At 39.7% G+C, this 18997-nt stretch overlaps 1 protein-coding gene across 2 annotated transcripts in view; it reads right to left on the reverse strand.

Moving 5' to 3' along the window:
• Positions 1-16446: 16446 nt before the first annotated feature.
• Positions 16447-18997, reverse strand: part of LOC106078153 (nuclear RNA export factor 1-like) — a 29083-nt gene continuing 26532 nt past the window's right edge. For both annotated transcript variants that reach the window (XM_056024597.1, XM_056024596.1), the window contains exons 14-18: positions 18828-18900; positions 18128-18185; positions 17817-17974; positions 17138-17198; positions 16447-17057 (exon numbers count right to left, since the gene is read on the reverse strand). In XM_056024597.1, the coding sequence (XP_055880572.1) occupies positions 17022-17057; positions 17138-17198; positions 17817-17974; positions 18128-18185; positions 18828-18900 (386 nt within the window). In that variant the 3' untranslated portion in view covers positions 16447-17021. The remainder of the gene's footprint in view (positions 17058-17137; positions 17199-17816; positions 17975-18127; positions 18186-18827; positions 18901-18997) is intronic.

The raw sequence follows: 18997 nt of genomic DNA on the forward strand, positions 1-18997 counted from the left end.
GACAATAAACAGCTGAGGAATTCACTATTCTTAGTTCTGAATAAAGTCATGTACTTCATTTTTTTTAAAATTTAATATGAATAAAGTCATGTACTTAATCAAATCTTGCTTGGACTTGAATGTCACTTTTAACATTTTAAGAAAACAAAAGAGATAAAAATCATTCTTGCACATTTTTAATAAATTTTAACCATCATATAAATATAATCTAGAAAGGATAAATGAAGATTTGATTCACTTGATAAACAATACAGTACCGGTACAGTACAGCATTCACTAATGGGAGGCTGCTGTGCAAGATCAACACAAAATATTGTGTAGTATTATGTTGGGAGCCAGCTGTACATCTACACAATATTGTTGGGAGCCAGCTGTACATTTACACATAATTGTTGGGAGCCAGCTGTACATCTACACAAGATTGTTGGGAGCCAGGTGTACATCTACACAAGATTGTTGGGAGCCAGGTGTACATCTACACCAGATTGTTGGGAGCCAGCTGTACATCTTCACAAGATTGTTGGGAGCCAGCTGTACATCTACACAAGATTGTTGGGAGCCAGCTGTATATCTACACAAGATTGTTGGGAGCCAGCTGTACATCTACACCAGATTGTTGGAAGCCAGGTGTACATCTACACCAGATTGTTGGGAGCCAGCTGTACATCTACACAATGTTGTTGGGAACCAGCTGTACATCTACACAATATTGTTGGGAGCCAGGTGTACATCTACACAATATTGTTGGGAGCCAGCTGTACATCTACACAAGATTGTTGGGAGCCAGCTGTACATCTACACAATATTGTTGGGAGCCAGCTGTACATCTACACAAGATAGTTGGGAGCCAGCTGTACATCTACACAAAATTGTTGGGAGCCAGCTGTACATCTACACCAGATTGTTGGGAGCCAGCTGTACATCTACACCAGATTGTTGGGAGCCAGGTGTACATCTACACCAGATTGTTGGGAGCCAGCTGTACATCTTCACAAGATTGTTGGGAGCCAGCTGTACATCTACACAATATTGTTGGGAGCCAGGTGTACATCTACACAATATTGTTGGGAGCCAGCTGTACATCTACACCAGATTGTTGGGAGCCAGGTGTACATCTACACCAGATTGTTGGGAGCCAGTTGTACATCTACACAAGATTGTTGGGAGCCAGTTGTACATCTACACAAGATTGTTGGGAACCAGTTGTACATCTACACAAGATTGTTGGGAGCCAGTTGTACATCTACACCAGATTGTTGGGAGCCAGGTGTACATCTACACCAGATTGTTGGGAGCCAGCTGTACATCTACACAATGTTGTTGGGAACCAGTTGTACATCTACACAAGATTGTTGGGAGCCAGGTGTACATCTACACCAGATTGTTGGGAGCCAGGTGTACATCTACACCAGATTGTTGGGAGCCAGCTGTACATCTACACAATGTTGTTGGGAACCAGCTGTACATCTACACAATATTGTTGGGAGCCAGGTGTACATCTACACAATATTGTTGGGAGCCAGCTGTACATCTACACAAGATTGTTGGGAGCCAGCTGTACATCTACACCAGATTGTTGGGAGCCAGGTGTACATCTACACCAGATTGTTGGGAGCCAGCTGTACATCTACACAAGAACTGTTCAATTCAAAGGTCTTAGTAAATATTAAATAGAAGTAATTAGCTGAAGTCTCTCCTGCCCATTGTCTGAAACACATTTTTCTTTTTGACATTTAATCATTGTGAATGCAACAAATAATATTTGTAAAACTTAGCAATGCATCTATCAACACACTGCTGCTTCATGTCATGTTCCAGAAATCTCCAGGGGAATCTTCTCAGCCCTACTCTCTGAACATGATAGGCTGATAAGCATCAGTGGAGCCTAATATATGGTATCCTCTGCAGCACTCATGGTCACTTTCTCCAGAAGTAGCACCAGAAATCATTGGTTCTCTCAACCTTTTTGACACCTAGGAGCTATACATACAGAAAGCAACTAAGGCTTCTTCATTGTTTTCACCAAAGGTGTCTTCCCATTGTGGACATATTATGGAATGACTGCTGTATGTGTTCTGATGAATACTAGTTTGGGACAATATAGTGGTACTGCTTACTGTATAAACAGGACTGTTTAGTAAACCTTATTGTTGTCTTTTTTTAATAGGATGGTATTACAAAGATGCCCTCTAGAAAACACATTTAAGGCCAGCTCAGGTTGAGAAGAGCATATACTCAGGTGTCAGGTTGAGAAGAGCATATACTCAGGTGTCAGGTTGAGAAGAGCATATACTCAGGTGTCAGGTTGAGAAGAGCATATACAATTCTGAGCATATACAATTCTGAAAGAGACAGAGTGGAAACCAAAAAAAAGCTGCCATAAAAGATGAAGCTTCAACTGATGGGCCAAATAGGTTTAAAGTGCTGTACTAGCTTGTGGAAAGATAGTTCTCAGCAGTGGCGTCACTGGGGGGTCGGTGTCAACCCCCCCCCCCCACCCACCCACAGGAAAAAAATCTCCCCCTAAAAAACAAACAACTGTTGTTTATTTTGTTTCTTTTTGTTGAACAATAAAACTGTAAGCTAGTTCATTGATTGGTTACACCCAAAAATGGTTTTTGATTCTATTTTACAATGTTGTTTTTTTTTGATAGTTTATCAAAAGTTAAAAAGTTATTATATAAATTAAAAATGTAGGCTACAATTATTGAATTGAAAAAAATTGAGTTGAACCTATTTTTTTTTATTAGAGATTCTTTAGAGCTCCTTGCAGAAAGGTTTTAAAGTACGGTATACCAGTGTTTCTCAGCTGCTTCTGAAAAGACAAAACAGTACTGAACAGGTAATGTCGAGCAAAGCCTGGAATGCCAACAAAGAATGTTGATCTGTTTTTGTAGATTTTTTTTAAAAAAGTTTGATAGCGTCCATCGAAATCACTCTGAAAAATAGCAAGAGAATAAGGCATCTCGCAACAATTTGTCCAAATTCAGCAACATGTCTAATGCAAATCAAGCTGTTGTGTCACACCAGACGCTGGAATTCTTCAACATCGAGACGAGTATGAGATGGAGGGTTTCCATGGCGTAAACCAAACCGAGTTGGAGTTTGCAGATGACATAGAGCATTACTTAGAAATACATGAATACACGTGATAACAGATAAAAACGCCCTCAAACTTATGAATATTGGTCATACATATCCTGAACAAATAGTAAAGTTAACCTATTTAGGCAGTGTTATCTCAAGTCATGGTGTTGCATGTCCGATTGGAAAGCAGGAGCTATCTTTCAAAAAGTACGGCCTATTTGATTTGATTTTTTATTTGAGGCACATCGGCACAATTTAGGCCATGTCGTGCCTGCAGTCCCCTAAGGATCCCTCTCTCTCTAAACAACAAGGGCCAGATTCTATACAGTCATATCATTAAAATCAAGGTCTATTCACACTTAAAATAGTAAAGGTAGTAAAAAATTAAATATTTGGTAAAAATCTAATGTAAATAGTGCATGTTCACAAATTCATAAATCAGATCTTCGTAGATAGCCCCACTTCCCGAATAAAGCCCAGTACCTTCCCAGGGTCGACATTATTAAATAGTGTTTTTAGATTAGTGGCTCTAAAATATTTCGCCCTGACATCCTGGTATCTGGGGCAATCAACGAGGATATGTTCTACGGTGAGGCGAGAGTCACAGTACTCACAAAGTGGGGGCTCCTCTCTCTTCAGTACAAAAGAGTGCGTGATGTAGGTGTGGCCAATCCTAAGTCTGGACATGGTCGTGCTACCACGCCTTGTTAGACCCTTAGATGTGGGCCGCCACCTGACATCCGCCACAATCTGCCTGAGTTTACTGTGAGTCTCAGCCTCCCATCGGTTCTGCCACTCTCGATAGATGGCAGAGGCAATACTTTGTCTCAGGTCCGAGCAGGGAACCTGGGTTATAATCTGCTCCGACTCCAAATCTGCATTGCAAGCTTTGGGGCGGATGAAGACTGACATCCCATTGGTACATAAGAGCCTGAAGCTGTTGGACCAAATAACAGCCGACCGTAGGGATGTCACCTTCATCTGGGTCCCCTCCCATGTTGGCATTGAGGGAAACGAAGCCGCAGACAGAGAAGCAAAGAGAGCCCTAAATCATGCGGTGTCAGGAACCCAAATTCCCTACTCGGACCTGAGACAAAGCAGATTATAAATTTCCTCCTTTCTGATGCTTTTACGGCCATAAGTGCAAGCAATATTGCGTGCAATTCGGCCGTAAAGATGGAGCAGCCATCGGGGAGTCTACGGGAGATTGTTTTGTTCCGAAAGGAGCAGGCACACGCGACCTTTCCCTCCATTTTGGATCCGTCTGTGTAGATGGTGCCACAATCTCCGTAGCTCTCCTGCAGTTCCCTAAAGTGGACTTGTAGTATGCTTGGGTCTGTATTTTCTTTTTTGAAATTGAGGAGGGATAAATTTAATTTGGGTTTATTCATTAGCCAAGGAGGGTTTTGAGGGGTTTCTATTTTAGAGATTTGATCAATGGGTGGGGTTAAATTTTGGATGGGTTCTCTCATTCGAAGGCCCAACGGTATGACGTTAGGCCTTCGATTGTATAATTCTACCTCTGTGGGGTTAAATATGGATGGTTAAAGCAGGGTTCGTGGGGTTGGATTTTAGCTTGACTATATACTGCATTGCAAGCTTTTTCATTCTTATATCCATGGGGAGTTCTCCAGCCTCCACATGGAGACTTGGGATAGGTGATGTACGAAACGCGCCGAGACAGAGACGCAGGGCAGCATTTTGTATTGGTTCCAGTATTTTTAGGTACGACTTCCTTGCTGCTCCATATATTATGGATCCGTAGTCTAGCTTGGATCGAATTAGACTCCGATAGAGCAGCAGCAAGGTATCTCTGTCAGCTCCCCAGTCCGTATGGCTGAGTACTCTTAGTTTGTTTAATGACTTTTGGCATTTCTTCTTAAGTTCCTTAATGTGGGGGAGAAAATTAAATTTGGAATCTAAGGTGAGGCCTAAAAATTTTGTAGTTTTCACGACAGGGATCTTCTTTTTGTGTATAAATAGTTCAGGGTCTGGGTGGAGTCCCCTTAGATTACAAAAATGCACACTAACTGTTTTGGAGTCTGAGAATTTGAAACCATTATAGTTTGCCCAACCCTGAATTTTGTTTAAACATAACTGTAATTTTCTTTCTAAGGTGTTCATGTTTTTCCCATAAGTGAGAATGACAAAGTCATCAACATACAAAGAGCACTCTATGCCAGGGGACAGCGCATTTATGATGCTATTTATTTTAATGTTGAACAGGGTGACTGACAGAATGCTGCCCTGGGGTACACCCATTTCCTGGTCATGAGTGTCAGAAGCGGAGTTGCCCACTCGAACCTGAAATTTTCGATCTTTCAGGAATTCCTCCACAAAACGGGGGAGGTGTCCCTTAAGCCCCATAAGCGCCAGGTCACGTAGAATGCCATGTTTCCAGGTTGTGTCATAGGCCTTTTCTATATCGAAGAATACAGCTACTAGATGTTCTCTTCTGAGTAATGCATTTCTAATATAAGCTTCCAGCTTTACCAGGTGGTCAGTTGTTGTCCGCTCCTGCCGGAATCCGCACTGGTAGTTTGAGATCACTTTATTCCTTTCCAGGTACCAGACCAGCCTACTGTTAATCATTCTTTCCATGGTTTTGCAGATGCAGCTTGTTAGTGCTATTAGTCGATAGTTAGCTGGGTCAGAGCCGTCTCTTCCCGGTTTAGGTATCGGTATAATTGTGGCTTTCCTCCAGCTGTTTGGGAAAGCGCCTGTTTGCCACACACAGTTATAGACCCCTAGCAGGACTGCCAATGAGGGTTCGGGAAGGTGCTTGAGGAACTGGTAATGGATTTCGTCTTCTCCAGGCGCTGTGTCATGTGACTTGTCCAGCGATTCCCTCAGTTCCTCAAGCGAGAACGGTTTGTTGTAGTCTTCATTGTTCTCTGACCTGAAATCAATGGGGTGTCTTTCCTCCCTGGTTTTGACTTTTTGGAACTCTGGCGTGTAGTGTGCAGTGGGTGATTTTTCTGCTATTGAGGATGCAAGGCAGTCAGCTATTTCTCTGGGGGACGTGACAGTTCGTCCTTGGTTTTTCAAATGCCCTATTGCATTTGATTCATTCCCTTTGATTCGCCTTACTGCCTTCCAAACCGCTCTAGCAGAAGTTTTGGCATCCAGACTGCCGACAAAACTTCTCCAGGAATTCCTTTTGGCTGACCGTATGGTTTGTCTAGCCTTTGCTCTAGCTATCCTGAATAGCTTTAGGTTTTCCTGGGAAGGATTCTTTATAAATGCAGCCAGTCGTTTTTTTCCTATCGCCAATAGCCCTTTTGCAAGCTGTATCAAACCATGGTTTGCTAGGCCGTTTTGGATTTGCAGAGGTTAGGGGTATAACTTTCCTGGCTATACTTAGTAGCTTGCTAGCAAAGGTATCAGCTGGGTTCTGTTCATCGAGGATATTTTCTGTGATATCCTCGGAGCATCTTTTTTGAAATTGTTCCCAGTCGGCCTTATTCAGTTTCCACCGCTGAGGTCGTCCTAATGAAGGGAGATTGTTAGTAATGATGATTGGGAAGTGATCACTTCCCCGTAGATCATTGCTAACTGACCATTTAAAGTCGTCCAGAAGTCCGGGGACGCATACGGTGAGGTCAATGCATGTGAGTGATCCAGTTCCTGGGTGCAAGTAGGTCAATGATGCATCATTAAGTATGCATAAATCATGTTGGAGGAAGATATCCTCCAGCATACGACCTCTTGTGTCGGTATTGTTGGATCCCCACATGGTGTTATGGGCATTGAAATCCCCAAGGATTAAATAAGGCCGGGGGAGTTGTTTCAATAGGTCCTCCATGTCTGTTCGGTTTAATGGAGCGCCTGGTGGTAGATACAGGCTGCAGCAAGTGATAACCTTGTGAAGGGTTATCCTAGCTGCTACGGCCTGTAGTGTGGTCTGTAGTTCTACCCTCTCATGGGGGATGCTATCCTTCACAAGGATACAGACTCCACCTGATGCTCTCTCTGCATCCTCAACATTCTTGCTGTAAGCACGGTAGCTTCGGAAGCTGATGCAATCTTTCAGAAATGTTTCCTGTAAGTAGACAGCTACAGGAGTCTCAGAGTCCATCAGTAGCTGCATTTCCTCGTAATTGGCCTTGAGGCCTCTACAATTCCACTGTACAATTCTGGAATCCATGGCTTATTCTAGATGACCTACTTGGAGCTATTTGGCCTTGGGAGGCCCCCGGAGGGGTTTCCCTTTATTCCAGTGACCTTGGTATTTTTATTCTTGGGTTTGGATGGAGAGGAGGACAACCCCCTTTTGGGGGAAGTCTTTCTCTCTGGAGAGGGGAGATCCCTCTGGTTAGAGCGGAGGTTATTTCCTCATCTCTCACCTCGGGCATCCTCTCCGCTTTGATTTCTCCCCTTAGGGAGTTGGTCAACCTCTAACTCGGTAGAGGTTGGGGTGTCTGGCTGGGTTCTCTGAGGAGAACCTGTGTCAGACATGATGTCTCCGGGTTCTCCCGGAGTATTGGTTTTGACATGCTGCTCAGTCTCCATGCTCTCATCAGCGAGCACAGAGAACCTGTTCTTTAGCATGACAACAGGGCTTTCTTGTTTCTTCTTGGCGGTGTTTTCTTCTGAGTTGGAGGAGGAGGAGGGGGTGGTGGGGTCAATGTGTCCGTCTGTGTGGCTATGGATCTTCCTATCTTAGCAACAGCCTGGGCGTAGGTCTTTGTCAAGCCGAATTGGCCCTTGGGTAGGGCCAGTACAGCCGATTTCGCCTGGCTAAAGGTACATCCGTTTCTTGCCTTGTACTCCTGCACGGCAACCTCCTGTTTCCACACAGGGCAGTCCTTGGAGTAAGCTGAGTGGCCAGCTGCCTTCACATACTCTGGCGGTGTCCTAGTTCCGAATGTGAGGATAATAGTGGCGGTTTTGACCTCCTCACCCTCCCTGCGCCTGGTAATGCGCCGGGCATGGGTGACTCCTTCAATGCCCTCCACTATTTCCTTCTCGGAACATTCCAGTAGGTCCCTAGAGCTGATTACACCTCTGCTGATGTTCAGACTCTTGTGTGGCATGACTTCCACTTGGAGATCACAGAGTCTTCGGCATTTTAAAAGCCCATCAGAGTGTGTCTTGCTGTCTACTTCTACAAGAAGTTCCATTGATTTGTGTAGCTTAGACACACTCTTGGGCTCTCCCACTACTGACTTGAGTCCCTTATAGATAATAAAAGGGCTCAACTTTGTCAGGCTTTTTCCCTCCTCTGTGCACCTGACCACCAGAAATGATGGCCAGGTGGCACAGCTTTTTGGGACCTCCTCTTTTTTTATCATCAATTCGACGTTTCTTGCCCAGACATAGGTCTGGGGCAAGTAGTTTTGTGTGTGTTTTTTTGTCCATATATATTTTTGTTAATTCGGCACATGTGCTCCCCACCCGCCATCGAGTCCAACAAGGGGACGGGCCATTCGGATGTCCAGAATGAGCCCGCCAGGGCTACACAGGTGCTATACTCAGTCAGCTGCTACATCGGACATGTGTCCGATACAGCAGCTCCCTGATTGACCCTCCAGCCACCGCCCTCCAGCATAGGTCGACGAACTATGCTGGTAGCTCGGCATGACCAGCCGGTTGACCCAGAGCGGGCCATCTGGGTCTCGGGTCTAGGGGAACTTGGAGCCAAAGTATTGTGTTGTTGTGGTTTATCCTCAGATAGCCACCACTCAAACACCAGGATCTCTTTATCCCCCCTTACCCGTCGCAGTCCACGGCAAACGGACTGGTCTAGGACGTAGTGAGAATTTAAAGTTAAGGAGACAGTGTGATGATCAATGAAGGCAGACTTAGGAAAAGAGGAGGCAGACACAATGATAGAAAAGAAGTAGGGCACTTTTGAGCTCCAAAAGTGCTAAGGAAAGAGGAGCGCAGTTTAACGTCATGTCTCGGGACGAAAAGTACGGCCTATCTGAAGAAACACATCAGATAGATTAAAATCCACCTACTCAATACAATCATCATCTCAACCGCCACCTAACTTCGAGATGTGGAAGGCTGAAAAGAGCCTGAGCGGTGATGGCTGAGAAGGATCCTACGAACAACATACCAAGATGTTATCAATTGAGAAATCTTTTCCCGCACAGGTATTCAGTCTGAAAGTGGCAACAGAACTTGACATTTGTGAGAATATCATTAGACAAGATGAACACACATTTACCAAAGTCAGATTTAACATGAAAGCATCAAACCTTGTTTAGTAGTTTTGAATTTCGTGGGCACCAGCTGAGAAGTGGCTGTGAAAGTTGCCTTAGACTGATTTCTGTGGATAGAGCTTGCAGTCATATGCATCTAATGATGTGCAAGGGGCTTAATTCTGTGTTTCTGAATATATTACACTACAAAATATTACGTTCGCCACTCAACTGGTCAGAATGTTTGGAAAGCTCCTTAAGCTCACTCAGAGTTGTCTGGGGCGAAGGCCGGGCCACCAAGCATTTGTCTACATTTCTGATCTTCAGAAACTCTTCTCCTGGCGTCTACAATGCATTAATTTTCTCCTACTAGGAAGATTCCAAGTCAAACAGCATTCAATTCAGAAGGTTTGGGACATGTGGAAACTAAACTGTCAGAGATATTTGAGGTAGTCATTTTTTTTTTTAAGAAGTTGCATTTTTTTTTTTGACTTGGGTGTCACCCCCTAACAAGTCAAAGAATTGACAATGACCAAATAGTGGAAGGGGATGTCCCAGAGGAATTATTGAATTGTAGAAACAAAACAAATGTTTCAATAAGGAGAACTAAATTTGTGAAGTAACCATGCCATTAAATCCCCCCCCCCCCCCAATCCTGTCAGCCCAATTAGTTATTAACTTGTTGCACCTGACACTAGTGGAGAAACAAAGTAAGAGTGAACTAGGAGACAACAAACAGACACTAGTGGAGAAACAAAGTAAGAGTGAACTAGGAGACAACAGACACTAGTGGAGAAACAAAGTAAGAGTGAACTAGGAGACAACAAACAGACACTAGTGGAGAAACAAAGTAAGAGTGAACTAGGAGACAACAAACAGACACTAGTGGAGAAACAAAGTAAGAGTGAACTAGGAGACAACAGACACTAGTGGAGAAACAAAGTAAGAGTGAACTAGGAGACAACAAACAGACACTAGTGGAGAAACAAAGTAAGAGTGAACTAGGAGACAACAGACACTAGTGGAGAAACAAAGTAAGAGTGAACTAGGAGACAACAGACACTAGTGGAGAAACAAAGTAAGAGTGAACTAGGAGACAACAGACACTAGTGGAGAAACAAAGTAAGAGTGAACTAGGAGACAACAAACAGACACTAGTGGAGAAACAAAGTAAGAGTGAACTAGGAGACAACAAACAGACACTAGTGGAGAAACAGAGTAAGAGTGAACTAGGAGACAACAAACAGACACTAATGGAGAAACAAAGTAAGAGTGAACTAAGAGACAACAAACAGACACTAGTGGAGAAACAAAGTAAGAGTGAACTAGGAGACAACAGACACTAGTGGAGAAACAAAGTAAGAGTGAACTAGGAGACAACAAACAGACACTAGTGGAGAAACAAAGTAAGAGTGAACTAGCAGACAACAGACACTAGTGGAGAAACAAAGTAAGAGTGAACTAGGAGACAACAGACACTAGTGGAGAAACAAAGTAAGAGTGAACTAGGAGACAACAAACAGACACTAGTGGAGAAACAAAGTAAGAGTGAACTAGGAGACAACAAACAGACACTAGTGGAGAAACAAAGTAAGAGTGAACTAGGAGACAACAAACAGACACTAGTGGAGAAACAAAGTAAGAGTGAACTAGGAGACAAAAAACAGACACTAGTGGAGAAACAAAGTAAGAGTGAACTAGGAGACAACAAACAGACACTAGTGGAGAAACAAAGTAAGAGTGAACTAGGAGACAACAAACAGACACTAGAGGAGAAACAAAGTAAGAGTGAACTAGGAGACAACAAACAGACACTAATGGAGAAACAAAGTAAGAGTGAACTAAGAGACAACAAACAGACACTAGTGGAGAAACAAAGTAAGAGTGAACTAGGAGACAATAAACAGACACTAGTGGAGAAACAAAGTAAGAGTGAACTAGGAGACAACAAACACTAGTGGAGAAACAAAGTAAGAGTGAACTAGGAGACAACAAACAGACACTAGTGGAGAAACAAAGTAAGAGTGAACTTTTGAGACAACAGACACTAGTGGAGAAACAAAGTAAGAGTGAACTAGGAGACAACAGACACTAGTGGAGAAACAAAGTAAGAGTGAACTAGGAGACAACAGACACTAGTGGAGAAACAAAGTAAGAGTGAACTAGGAGACAACAGACACTAGTGGAGAAACAAAGTAAGAGTGAACTAGGAGACAACAAACAGACACTAGTGGAGAAACAAAGTAAGAGTGAACTAGGAGACAACAGACACTAGTGGAGAAACAAAGTAAGAGTGAACTAGGAGACAACAGACACTAGTGGAGAAACAAAGTAAGAGTGAACTAAGAGACAACAAACAGACACTAGTGGAGAAACAAAGTAAGAGTGAACTAGGAGACAACAAACAGACACTAGTGGAGAAACAAAGTAAGAGTGAACTAGGAGACAACAGACACTAGTGGAGAAACAAAGTAAGAGTGAACTAGGAGACAACAGACACTAGTGGAGAAACAAAGTAAGAGTGAACTAGGAGACAACAAACAGACACTAGTGGAGAAACAAAGTAAGAGTGAACTAGGAGACAACAAACAGACACTAGTGGAGAAACAAAGTAAGAGTGAACTAGGAGACAACAAACACTAGTGGAGAAACAAAGTAAGAGTGAACTAGGAGACAACAAACAGACACTAGTGGAGAAACAAAGTAAGAGTGAACTAGGAGACAACAAACAGACACTAGTGGAGAAACAAAGTAAGAGTGAACTAGGAGACAACAAACAGACACTAGTGGAGAAACAAAGTAAGAGGGAACTAGGAGACAACAGACACTAGTGGAGAAACAAAGTAAGAGTGAACTAGGAGACAACAGACACTAGTGGAGAAACAAAGTAAGAGTGAACTAGGAGACAACAGACACTAGTGGAGAAACAAAGTAAGAGTGAACTAGGAGACAACAAACAGACACTGGTGGAGAAACAAAGTAAGAGTGAACTAGGAGACAACAAACAGACACTAGTGGAGAAACAAAGTAAGAGTGAACTATCTTATCTTATCTTATATAATACAGACGTTACTTCAAAAAAGAAGATGATTACGTCCTACGCGTCATGCATTTAGTCATGCATATCAACCAATGACTTAAATTCTGCCAAGTCACTGGTTTTCCTGGCTAGCTCAGGCAACCCATTCCATGCTCTAATAGCACTAGGGAAGAAGGAGTATTTGTACAAATTTGTCCTAGCATATGGGACGAGGAATGTGCCTTTATCTTTGTGTCTTTCAGAGTATTTTATTAAACTTTGTTTTTGTATTTGAAGATTATGGTTCAGTGTTTTATGTATGATTGCTACTTTACTTTTGAGCCTTCTGTCCTGAAGGCTTTCTAAATTTAGTGATTTTACTAAAGGTGTTACTCTAGTCAAATGTGAATATTCATTTGTTATGAATCGCACTGCTCTATTTTGTGTCTGTTCTAGTTTCTTAATGTTTTCTTGAGTTGAGGGGTCCCAAACAGAGGATGCATATTCTATTATTGGCCTAACCAAGGTTAAATAACATTTTAGTTTTATGTTCTTATTTGATTTATAGAAATTTCTTTTAATAAATCCTAATGCTTTGTTTGATTTTTTTGTAGTTTCATCAATATGTGGATTCCATGACAGTTTTTCATTTATTATAACACCTAGGTATTTTGCGTTTTTAGTCTGTGTTACTGGTTTGCCATGAATAAGATAAGTGGAATTAATTTGTTTTAGTTTTTTTGTTACTCTTAACAACTGACATTTTTCTGGGTGGAAAGACATGCTCCAATTTGATTCCCATTTCTGTAATTCATCTAATTCTCTTTGTAAAATATCTGTGTCTTGTGTTGTTTTTATTGTTCTATATATTATGCAATCGTCTGCAAATAATCTGACTTTTGTTCCTGAACTAATGCAATTTGGTAAATCATTTATGTAAATTAAAAATAGTAGTGGACCCAAGACTGTTCCTTGAGGTACACCTGAGTTTACTGTTATCGGTGTTGATTTAGAGCCATTTATTATTACAGTTTGTTCTCTCCCTATCAGAAAGTCTTTAATCCACTGATGCAGTGGACCATTAATGCCGAAATATTTTAATTTTTTAAGCAAACTATGGTGGTGAACTTTGTCAAAAGCCTTAGAAAAATCTAGTAAGATAGCATCTATTTGTTCACTATTATCTAAACCTTTTGAAAAATCATCAATTAGTCCTATTAGTTGTGTTTCACATGATCTATATTTCCTAAAGCCATGTTGGTATGGTGTGAGGACATTATGTTTGTCTAAGTGGTTTATGATGTTGCTACATATTATGTGTTCTAGGATTTTACATGTGATGCTGGTAAGTGATACTGGTCTGTAGTTTCCTGGGTCAGATTTTTCTCCTTTTTTAAATAGGGGGGTGACATTAGCTTCTTTCCAGTCCTTTGGTACTCTGCCCTGGTTAAGTGAAGCCTGAAAGAGTATTTTGAACACTGGGGCTAGCTCATTACTTAGTTCTTTGAGTAATCTAGCTGGAATACCATCAGGTCCAGAAGCTTTATTTGGTTTGGTGTTGGCTAATAGTTTTTGAATTCCATTTTCTTGTACTACTATATCTTCTATGTTGTCTACTTGGTTCAAATTCAGTAATATGTCTTTGTCTCCTGGGGCTGAGAATGCTGATGCAAAGTATTTGTTTAGAATGTTTGCTTTAGTTTCATTATCATTATGTATTATGTTATGTTCATCTTTTAATGGCGCTACGCCTGTTGTTTCCATTTTCTTAGACTTAATGTATGACCATAGGTTTTTGTTGTTGTCTTTAGATATTACATTGTTTATGTATTCACTCTGCAGCTGTCTGCTTACTTTTTGGGTTAAATGTTTAATTTTTATATACTTTTTGTAAACTCTTTCTGCATTAGTTTCTTTAAATTTTCTATATAGGTTTTCTTTCTGTTTACAAAGCTTCTTTAGTCTATTATTAAACCAGCATTTATTTATTTTGTTTGATGTGTATTTAGTTGGTATTTGATTTTCTATAATGCTTTTAAGATGGTTTTTAATGAAATTCCAGAGGTCATCGACTGGTTGGTTAATGTCTTTTTCTAATAAGAATGTTTGTTGAAAGTTTAATGCAGCTTGGTGTAGTTGTGTTAGGTTACATTTATTCCAGAGTAAGATTTTTCTTTTGGGTTTTGTATTGGCTACTGCTTTTATCTGACTGTGTATTTTTATGATCTCATGGTCTGATAGACCAGGGATAATATCATAATCAACTACTAATCCAGGTCTGTTGGTTAAGAAGAGATCTAATGTGTTGTTTAATCTAGTTGGCTTTTTAATGATTTGATCTAAACTTAGGTTGTGTAAAGTTTCTATGAAAAGCTCATTTATGTCCTTAAGGTTTTGGTGTTTATCTATGGTTAGTGTTTTCCAATTTATATCAGGTAGGTTGAAATCACCCATAATCCAAAAAACTGCATTTTTATTTGTCTCTTTAAGTGTCGTAATCTGATTACATAGTTCCTGCATGTATTCTAAACTAGAATTTGGTGGTCTGTAAATGCTGCCTATTATTAGGGATGTTGAGGTGGTATTAATTTTACAAAATGTTGATTCTATATTTTTTGAGTTAGGTAAGGTAATTTCTTCTGCTATAAGAGTGTTTTTTATTGCTAAAAGGACTCCTCCATGATTATCAGCCCTATCTTTTCTAAAAATTTCATAATTACTATTGAAAATTTCTGCATTATAAATTTCAGGATGTAGCCAAGTTTCTGTGCCTGCAATTATGTCTGGTTTCTCACATTCTAATAAAATTTCTAAGTCTGCTGTTTTGTTCCTAATGCTTTGAAAATTTATTACTAAGGTTTTAAGGTATTTTGGTGTTACTTCTTTAGTAGGTTTGTTTAGTGAGGCTGTTGTATTAATTTTAGTAGATTTAGGTTTAACAGGAGTGGATCTGGCTAGTGGTTGGTGAGTTTGGTTTGGGATGGTGTTTAGGATGTTGTATGGGTTAGAAGTGTCTGCATCAAAGGAATCAAACAGTCCTGATGTAAACTGAGGTAACCCACACGGTACACAGTGCCATGACGCATCTTTGTTGCCTAAGGCATAATACACAGGTGTATTCATATGGAGACATGATGCATGGTACCATTCATTGCAGGTGTCACATTGAATGGCTTTCTGTTTCATGGTGCATACTTTTTTGCAGATGTTGCATCTATCTTTAGATCTAGGCCCTGGATTTGACTCTACATCTCCTGCTATTAATATTAACAGTGATAGGTATTTATTTCTGCTGTGTCTGATTGAGAACTTCCATTTGTGATGGGTAATCTTCTTTAGTGTTATGGATGTGTATGTTAGGTTATTTTTTAAGTTGCTTTGATCTAAAGTGTGATGATTGATTATGACTGTTGTTTCTTTTTTAAGTTTAGTGTTGACTAAGGTAGATCTGGTTCTGTGTTCAGCTAGTATGTATTTAGTAATTATTAGGATTAATAGCCAGAGCAATTTCATGATGACTTGTTGATTTTAGTTTTTAAAGGGGTCTAGTCTAAATCTAGTTTAAGGTTTACAATGCCTAATTTATGTCTAAATCTAAATTGAAAGCTAATTTACAATGACAATTAAATCAAATGAAATGGTTTATTAAATTCAAAATATGGACCTAGACTAGATCTAATTCTAGATCAAGAAAACTAGGAGACAACAAACAGACACTAATGGAGAAACAAAGTAAGAGTGAACTAAGAGACAACAAACAGACACTAGTGGAGAAACAAAGTAAGAGTGAACTAGGAGACAACAGACACTAGTGGAGAAACAAAGTAAGAGTGAACTAGGAGACAACAAACAGACACTAGTGGAGAAACAAAGTAAGAGTGAACTTTTGAGACAACAGACACTAGTGGAGAAACAAAGTAAGAGTGAACTAGGAGACAACAAACACTAGTGGAGAAACAAAGTAAGAGTGAACTAGGAGACAACAAACAGACACTAGTGGAGAAACAAAGTAAGAGTGAACTAGGAGACAACAAACAGACACTAGTGGAGAAACAAAGTAAGAGTGAACTAGGAGACAACAAACAGACACTAGTGGAGAAACAAAGTAAGAGTGAACTAGGAGACAACAAACAGACACTAGTGGAGAAACAAAGTAAGAGTGAACTAGGAGACAACAAACAGACACTAGTGGAGAAACAAAATGATTTATTCTTGTCTGAACAGAAGCACATGTACATCCAACCATTTTAGGATCAACTTTCAAGCCATCATACAAAATGTAGACTTTTATATATATAAATAAAAGGTTAAAAATCAGACATTGCATAGTTATGTAATTTTAAAATGAATTTAAATAAAAAAAAAAAAGTTTTATAATGACTTGAATTTTTGTGTCTAAATTAATTGATCAAAAGAACTCAAGCAATTGATAAGGTAAACTGATTACCAAGTTGATAACATTAAGGACTACTTGGTTATGTCTGAAAATTATTTGATCTATTATAACAGTTTAAAGTGTTGTTTTTTCCAGTGCTCAATTTCAGTCAGTCCACATACATTGAATAGCTCTAGATACTGTAGGACTTAAAACATTTCTCTCTGTTTTTTTCTATTAAGCAAAAGGAAATACAACAGATCTTTGACTGATAGACATAATGTAAAGTAGCTAGTCAATTTCTATCTTATAAGATATCACATTGGATCATTGACAATCTTGATTCCAGACTTCCAAATACAGCGGGTAATTCTCAGATGAATCCAATGCTTCATAAAAATGCCTCTGGAGGGATCCTGCCTTGGTTCTATAAGAAAACATAGACACTGTCAACTCTAGTTATTTCTCAGTTATCTAGCAATTTGAATCTAAAAATACAATTCTTACCTTTAAATCTGTAAAGATAAGACCAGCTTTATTGTAATCCCAGTCATTGGCTTGCAGACACCTAATACAAAAGAACAATTGAATCACATTAGAAACCTGAAGTCCATAAGTTGTACCTAATGTGTCCTACAACATCAAAGTGAGGGACAAACAAATATATTCTGAAAGACATTTCAACAAGACATAAGTATCTAGATGGTCTTGACCCGGACCTAATAAACAAGCATTAAAATATTGGTAAAATGTTTGACATGTTTTGGATGCTCATTCATCCCACTGGACGACAGGGAATGTCAGCAAGCAGGGTAGGAACTTGGGAACCTCAAGATGACCCAACAACAGTCCAGCACAAATACTGCACTACATAGCCATCCATTCTTCAGTTTTTCATCCCCACAAAAAAGGAGGGGGGAGGGATAGGGGGGTTTAAGGACCACTGTTTAGACAGCCAAATTGATTTCCTTTCTAAAAATGTAACTATTATTGGTTTTTAAGTTACAAAACATTTTTTCTAGGAATTTTTTTTTTTTTTAATTCTAACAAAGTGTTGAAATGCCACTTGGGTTAAATCAAAGATAAATTTCACAGTCAATGTGGTAGTATTCTCAAAACATGACTGGCCTCAGGTCATAACAATATTTAATAATGAACACACTCATAAAATTTCTATAAAACCTACTGAAGAGAGTAGGCAGCATTCATTTTAGAGTCAGCCATAAACCTTTCAATCATTTGGAGTTGCTCTGGTGACTGGATTGATGAAGATTGAGCTCCAGGGACTGACTGTGTACTAGATGCAGGACTTGATGAGGGTGTTGGTGCAGCCACTTTGAAGGCCTACTCAAGAGAAAAACTAAGTCAATAAAACAGTTTAATTTGGACACAAAAGTATAACATAATACAATTATTCAGAACTTCTATGTCTTCACTATAATTTATAGTTCATTGTAAAGAATGTAACAAGGTGATCATTCAGGTCTTAGAACTTACTTTACTTTGGGCGATACTTGCATTCGAAATTGTCAATAAATCATTTGTTATAACCATTCTGTGAACACAAAAGAGTAACCTAGTATCAAAGATCAAGTCTACAATTGCAAACATAAGATACATTGCAGTCAAATCTTAGATTTAGAGTTTTAAGCTGTAAACTTGTTCATATTTCCTCCATAGCACTAGGGCTCTAGGTTAGTACAAAATAGTGAAGCTGGCTCAGTGAGGGAATTTGTATTGATTTGGACATCTTCCAATAGTAGGAGTTTTTTTTTTTAAATTCAGTTTTCTCCTAAACAATGCTCAGAATGGGACAACTTAGAACATGTTTCCTTTATGTGCTCAAGACAAGAAACGGTTTCACTTATGTTTTAGAGAAATTTGAAGGTATAACTTGTACACTTACTAAATGTAAAGGTTTTCACTTATGTTCTAGAGACATTTGAAGGTTTAACTTGTACACTTAAGAAATGTAAAGGTTTTCACTTATGTACTAAAGAAATGTAAATAAGTTACATTGAAAATCAGCTTCCAAAAGATTTATAAAGAGAAAGTTGATACTCTGGGGCAAGTATCTCTGAGTCCATGCATGTCTAGCAGATAGATATATGAATATGAAATTTTATCAGTAACATTTTAGAATCAAGACTCTAATAAGTAGAGATGACTTCTGAAGTTATGTTTCAAGTCCACTTACCCAGGCCCAGAAGGAACTGTAACAAATGATCTGCTAAAAAATCTGAACACTGCTTTGTCTGATCGTGTTTCATCTGTCCACCAGAAACAATAATTAGGTTACAAAGATACATAATAACAAAGCTGCAAAACAAAAACAACATTTTTCTTGTATGCAATGCTCGAGGCTGT

Source organism: Biomphalaria glabrata, chromosome 3 (assembly GCF_947242115.1).
Source record: "Biomphalaria glabrata chromosome 3, xgBioGlab47.1, whole genome shotgun sequence".
In the NCBI taxonomy this organism is placed as follows: domain Eukaryota; kingdom Metazoa; phylum Mollusca; class Gastropoda; family Planorbidae; genus Biomphalaria; species Biomphalaria glabrata.